General features: G+C 36.6%; 1 protein-coding gene across 2 annotated transcripts; it reads right to left on the bottom strand.

Moving 5' to 3' along the window:
* Positions 1–1,325: 1,325 nt before the first annotated feature.
* Positions 1,326–5,675, bottom strand: LOC113113033 (tumor-associated calcium signal transducer 2-like). 2 transcript variants are annotated; one of them, XM_026279138.1, is made up of 10 exons: positions 5,634–5,675; positions 3,644–3,713; positions 3,387–3,491; positions 2,854–3,112; positions 2,660–2,725; positions 2,505–2,568; positions 2,323–2,421; positions 2,045–2,245; positions 1,772–1,816; positions 1,326–1,671 (listed from the first exon to the last, which is right to left on the bottom strand). In XM_026279138.1, the coding sequence occupies exons 1-9, from the start codon at positions 5,658–5,660 to the stop codon at positions 1,784–1,786; spliced, it is 924 nt and encodes a 307-aa protein (XP_026134923.1). In that variant the 5' UTR covers positions 5,661–5,675; the 3' UTR covers positions 1,326–1,671; positions 1,772–1,783. The 2 variants fall into 2 exon arrangements, with proteins under 2 accessions (XP_026134923.1, XP_026134924.1); XM_026279139.1 differs by lacking the exon at positions 5,634–5,675 and adding an exon at positions 4,539–4,668 and having other exon boundaries at positions 1,327–1,671.
* Positions 5,676–6,481: the final 806 nt, after the last annotated feature.

Below are 6,481 nucleotides of genomic sequence, written 5' to 3' on the forward strand. Positions count from 1 at the left end.
AATAGGCTGACGATTGCGTCATAACCACTCGACTCTCTGTCGCATTACTGTACAGACAGGAGGAGAAGCTCACAGGCAATTAACTTAATATGGCGTACTGGCGTTACATTTTAAAATACTATACAAAATAATTAATCAGAATACTTACTCCTGCTCACTCATGCCAAAGAGCTCCCCGCTCAAGCTCGCCGTCTCTGCAAGATTAACGATGGCAGTTTGCACGCACAGCTACTTAGAAGATTTACATCTGTCAGACAGGTTGCTGACGTCATCAAGCTTAGTTTGTGAAATTACCAGGTTTGCTTCAGGAATTTAAAAAAAAAAAAGCTTCCCAATGGAAACCTCAACAAGAAGCACGCATGTTTCACACATAATCCGTAAACGATCGCTGCACTGCGGCAGACGCATCGCTCCTGGAACGCACTGATGGACCGCAACCGTGTGAACAATGGAATCTGTTAACATGGGTGTGTAAAAAAATAAGAGTATGTGTGAAACAAGTGTAAACTTGTTTGCACCTTGTGCAATGTGGAATTCATTTACAGCTTTTTCAAGCAGTTTGTGATGCATTTTGGAAACAGGAGATGAGCTCCTAGTCTAATACACCACCTAGCTTGAGAAACCCGTTCTAAAAGACTTACTTTTAGTCATTATTTTATTTGGGTGGTACACGTATTCTGAATGCCTTCGGCAGAATTCAAATGAGCCATTTTAATCTAGATTAATTCCAAGATTACAGTTAGATTAATCTAGATTAAAAAAATTTTTTTATCTATGCCCACCACTAAATAAAACACAATATACATTGATCCTAGTAAAGCAACAGTCTTAAAGTTTTTCAGTCCAGAGTATTGAGTGATTTTTTTTTCTGTGTGTTTGGTGTTTTATTAACATTAAAGGAATAATTCACCCAAAAATTTAAAGGTAAGTGTTTAGGTTGGTGTTTTGTTTTTTTATATCTTCACGTACCCACACAAAAATAGTTTTAAACCTGAATGAGTTTTCTTCTTCTGCTAAACATAAACTCTATTTTGAAGAAGGTGGAAAACCAAACACTTGCTGGTTCACAGTGATATGCAGAGTACCCCCCCCACTACTATCAAACACAATGTGAACCAGCAACTGTTTGGTTATCAGCTTCTGCAAAATATCTTCTTTTGTGTTCAGCACAAGAAAGAAAATAATAAACTGTAGGTTTGGGACAACTTGTGAGTGGATGAACAATGACAGAAATTGCTTTTTTTATAATTATGTTTACATGTTTATTTACGTATACACGTATATGTTAATACATATAAAACTAAACTATTTGTTTTATTCAATATATTCAAACTTTGTCAATATATTCAAAATTCCATTCCATATTTTCAGACTTTCATTTATTATCATTCAAGTTTCCTTCTATATATTCAGTCTTTAATTCAAATTCAAGTTTCATTTCACATATTCAAAATTCCATTCCATATATTCAGACTTTTATTCCATACATTCAAACTGTCATTCTATATATTCAGACTTTCAATCCATATATTCAGAGTCCCATTCATATATTAATGCTTCCATTCAATCTGTTCAAATTTCATTCCATAAATTCTGATTGACAAATTGAGAATTCCAATCTCAAGTATGTCATTATTAATAGCTTTAAGACATGCTCTCCATCTCTCTGGCCTGCAAATACACAAGGAAATGTGTTATAACACAAAAGTTTGCATTCTATTGTTGAAGTACCCACAAAGTTTGGACCATACTGAAATAAATGAGAACTAACTTGTGTTTTACTTTACTGGGCCTTCAGTCTCCGTGCGAGGAAGAACTAAATAGAGGAGGAAATACAGTTAAGACGAGCATCCATCAAGTTAAATCTTCAATGAACTGACTTTAGCTGCAAAAAAGTATTGTCTTCTTGCATCAATTACAAACTATTTCCCCATTTGACACTGTAAAGATGCTTTGACACAACCAGTAGTGTATAAAGCACTTTACAAATAAAGGTTACATTACTTGACTTGACTTATATGAAACTTGATTATATGGCACTTACCAGAACCATAAGTCCTGCAATCACAATCAAGCTGACCACCACAATGACAGCAATGATGCCACCAGTCAGCTTCTGCATGGTGAAGGTGGGCGCCACTTCATCTACATAGTACACCAGGATGTTCTCCATGGACACCTTTGTTCCCTCAACACTGACTTCAAATGGTTTACGGTCATCATAAAAGAGGGGTGTAATTTTGATCTACAAGAGACAAATTAATTTTTACATAATCAAGTTACAACATAACACCTGATATGAAGATAAGAAACGACACTCACATCCTTCTCCATGTAGTAAGTCATGAGGGACAGGTCTGGAACACGTTCCCCCTTTTCCTTTTTGACATCCACAACAATGAGACGACCATCTTTGTCGTACTGGAAAAGAGGAAGTGGGTCGTGTTAGGTTCTGTACTGCAAGCACCAAGGTGAGGGGTTCGATAACATCAGTAAATTCTTACCTGAACCTCAGACACAAATTTCTTATCCAACTTGTAACGTTCCAGCAAAGCATTCTCAATCCCACTGTAAAAGAGTAACATCAGTAAAACAAACATAAGCAGAACTTCAGATTTCTCATGGTCCCACGAGACATTAGATATCAATTGTGACATACATCTTCAGTTTGGTAGCATCAAGAGCAACAGGACCATCTTTATGCTTCAGCTCCAGGCGAACCCAACTAGAGAAGAAAACATGGTATTGTCAGAATTCACTAGTCTTGCTTCCTTCCACAAATAGCAGTACCATTCAAACCACATGCGTCAGTCAGAAAAACACCATGTTAACAGCGGTTAATACAACACTCACTAGGTCTCCACAGGATCACACTTGATGTTCTTGTCTCTCTTGTCACTTCTGCGCACACCAGCACTGTTCACACACCAGCACACTTCAGTGCCGTTACACTGGATTGCCTTGAACTTTCCATTGCTCTCACACTCTGGGTCATAGAAGCCATCATTGTCCACAAAGGCACTTTCTACAGGTTTCCCACCAATGGATCTTGTGCTCATGTTTTTCCTGGCACGATACATCTCTGCTTTCATGAGGAAGCACTTGGGAATCACTGTAGGTATAGGGAGAATTGAAGACACTTACTACACTTGATGGGAGGAACAAATTGCCTGGCTTGTTGGTATGAACTATGGAAGTTGGGGCTCACTAAGCTTAGGTGAATACCACAATTTCTCTAAAGCACACTGGGAGACTGGTGCAATCTTTTAAAACCAAATTCGCTAACATTTAAGTAAATTAGGCCAAAAAATAAAAATAAAAAACTACCAGTAAAACTATTATTACCAAATTAACAACTTTGAGAGCAAATATAAAAGAAAACTTACATTTTGTACAATCAATCTTTTGCCAGTATGAAGGAGAAAACTGAAGATTGCACTGGCATGGTGTTCCATCACATTTGGCCCATTTCATGGTGTCACAATTAGGACCTGTTGGAATAAAGAGAGAGACAGAGAGATTTCATGATTTTTTTTTTTTTAAATACACTTAAATTGTATTTGGTAGATAGTAGGGTATATGCTTTGTAAGGCATGTTTGAACAGCTTATGTTTTAATTATAGATAAAATAGCCATTACTTACATTGTGAAGCGACCACATCCACTAACACCACAACAAACAAGCCGATCAAAACCTTCATCATGGATAAGAACTGAAAAACAGCACCAAAAAACAGTTCTGTTTCGCCTTAAAAAATCACTCCGTTAGAGGAACTGATGTGTTAATCTCCAGAATCTCTGTGCAATTCAACTAGTCTTTAAACACTAAAGTCCAACCAGAAAGAGTTATTCCACCTTTTGTGGATTCTCTAGCTTAACAATGAATAGATCCTGCTGATATTCTCAACAGGTGTCTGTCTTCTTTGTTCACGTTTAAATGAAAGTATGTGATAACTTTTTCTCAATATGTTCACTGGATGATGCTCTTATAAGTTGTCCTGCGGTGATACTGTGTCTGATATTTTCTTGCAACACACTGCGTCACATTTTCATGTCCTATTGTTAGTTGTCAGCAGTTCTGATATTTCCACAATTAAACCTAGCTATTTCTCTACATCTAAAAAAAAAAACTTCACTCACCAGGATATAACCATCTCACATATAGTTTAAGTGAAATTTGTGTTACTGAATCTATTCAAAAGCTCTATAGTCACTTAGGTTCATCAAATTTTATTAAATGCTAGATTTATGTGTTACAGTTTTAATGTATTTATAAATTATTATTAGTCACCTTTAGTTCAATATTTTTTTTCCTCAGTTTTATTTCTTAAACAAATAGCTAATACGGCTAGATGAAATGTCTAGATAAAACCTTTTATTTTTACTATTATTACACATATGCTAATAACTGGTTAATATTTGTAAACAGGTCATTAAAAGAGCACTAGATAAAACCATCCAATCATACGTTGAACATTTTTCTTTATCTTAAGAATCAGCTTAACAACCAAAACTTAATTAAAAGACAATACACTCACCCAGAATTCACACAATCTGGAAAAAGATGAAATGTAATTCTATGCTCTAGGTCACTCTTGTCACCCAACTCTCTCTGATACTGAGACGTTTTTTCACTCTTTTAAAACTTGACTCTAGCAGACTTCTGGTCACATGGCATATGCTACTTCTCCAGTAGCTCTACTCAGAGTGCTGTGGTTGTGCCATGTGCCCAGGGGCGCTGCTGAGGATTTTGGGCCCCATGAAAATAATCTTGACAGGGCCCCCAACACAGCTGAGAGTTTTTTCATATTAATTTACATAAAATCATGCTCTTTTATGGTATTTTGACTATAATTCTCATATATTTAAGTCAATCAGACAATTGAACTCCATCCCATGTCCATCCACACCTGTAATTTGTCCTCTGTAATACTGCACTACTTCAGTACTGTATAATGTATATACTGTGCATAGCTGTACATGTGTCATATAGTGTATTCACATATATTTATATTATAGTAACTTTGTCTAAATAAATCACAAAGCCTTGCTGCTCCCTGACTTTTCCTAAAACTACACGAATTTTCATTAAAACTAGTTTAAATATTTATTGTGTGAATAAAAACAGAAATATAATCATTTCTATCTATAACGTCCACAGGCAGTCATTTTGCGCTGTTTAAATTGAGTTTTGCCGACGGTCTGGATCAGATAATGTGAAAGTATTATGTGAAGATGGTTGGCAGAGATGAATCATGCTGTATTTGACAATATAGGGGACAGTGTAGTAATACAACTCCACATCATCTTCAAGAGAGGCACTGAAACCTCACAAACAGCTGATAGTTCGAGTTCATGAAGTTAGACTGCTTGCGAGACAGGTGCAACAGCGTGGATCGCAGCAGGGTGCTGAAAGTGGGCGCCGCCTCGTACAAAGATGCTGACACCGGCTGCATGTGAGCCGTGCACCCGCTGCACCCTGCTCTATCGAACCGTGCTAACTTATCGAAAAATGCTACCGTAGAGAGCCAGGGCCTCATGTACAAAGCGTGCGTACGCACAGAAAAGTGCCGTAGGCTACGATCATTGTCACGGGCGATCCCGTGACAATTTAGGCCTACTTACAAACCCACCTTTTCTTGTGAAATATTGGGCAACATACTGCCGCCTCTTTCACTTCTCTTATTTTTTTCTCTTTTCGTTTTTGACTTCCAGATTTTTGAGGCATTTTCACATCCTCTGTCAAGTTGAATCTGCTGGCGCTATTGTGTTGCCTTGGTTACTGGATACAATTTGGGCGGACTAAACCATTTTATGATAATCGAGAGGGGGAGAGGGGCCCACGGAAGTTTGTGTTTCCTAAACAAATAAAATTTTTGACACCAGGAAACAGCAAATAGAATAATATAAAGTTAATAATTTTTACTATCAAATATTTTCTTTTTAGCACCACAATTTTATTGGGGGCTTCTCTGGGCCCCCTCTTAGTCATGGGCCCCGAGAATCGTCATCGTTTACCCCCCCTTCACAGTGCCCCAGCATGTGCCCACTCATCACTATTTTCTGTTTTGTAAAACAAACCCGTGGCTCAGAGCAAATGGCAATAAGGGAATTTTTTATCTTAAAAAAATTATATTTATGAAAGATATGGAGAAATTTTAAGCATTAATGAGCATTAAATAAGTTGAAGTTTTATTTATTTCTGTGGACAAATAATTTGTGTTGGAATAAAATGAGTAAAAGTAGCTGAATGACTTGACCTCCCCTATCAAAAAGAAGTATACTTTAAGTTATTTAATAAAGTATACTTAAGTAAAGTTCAAGTATATATAGTTTTACGTTTACTTTATGTAGTGAGTAAGCAAATATCAGTGTACTAGTAGTATACTTGTAAGTGTACTATTTCAAAACTCCTTGGGACTAAATTGGCCCATTTTCTAGTATATAAAAGTATACTTTTAACCTATTATTACAATGCCCT

Source organism: Carassius auratus, chromosome 13 (genome assembly GCF_003368295.1).
Source record: "Carassius auratus strain Wakin chromosome 13, ASM336829v1, whole genome shotgun sequence".
Taxonomy (NCBI): domain Eukaryota; kingdom Metazoa; phylum Chordata; class Actinopteri; order Cypriniformes; family Cyprinidae; genus Carassius; species Carassius auratus.

Excerpts from the sequence above, each read along its gene's own strand:
- LOC113113033 (XM_026279138.1), bottom strand. The coding sequence starts at position 5,660 with ATGTTGCCCAATATTTCACAAGAAAAG. Across the intron at positions 2,726-2,853 it reads TGTGATCCTGTGGAGACCTA|TTGGGTTCGCCTGGAGCTGA; the intron begins GTGAGTGTTGTA and ends TTTCTTCTCTAG. Across the intron at positions 1,817-2,044 it reads TTGCAGGACTTATGGTTCTG|TTCTTCCTCGCACGGAGACT; the intron begins GTAAGTGCCATA and ends TCCTCTATTTAG.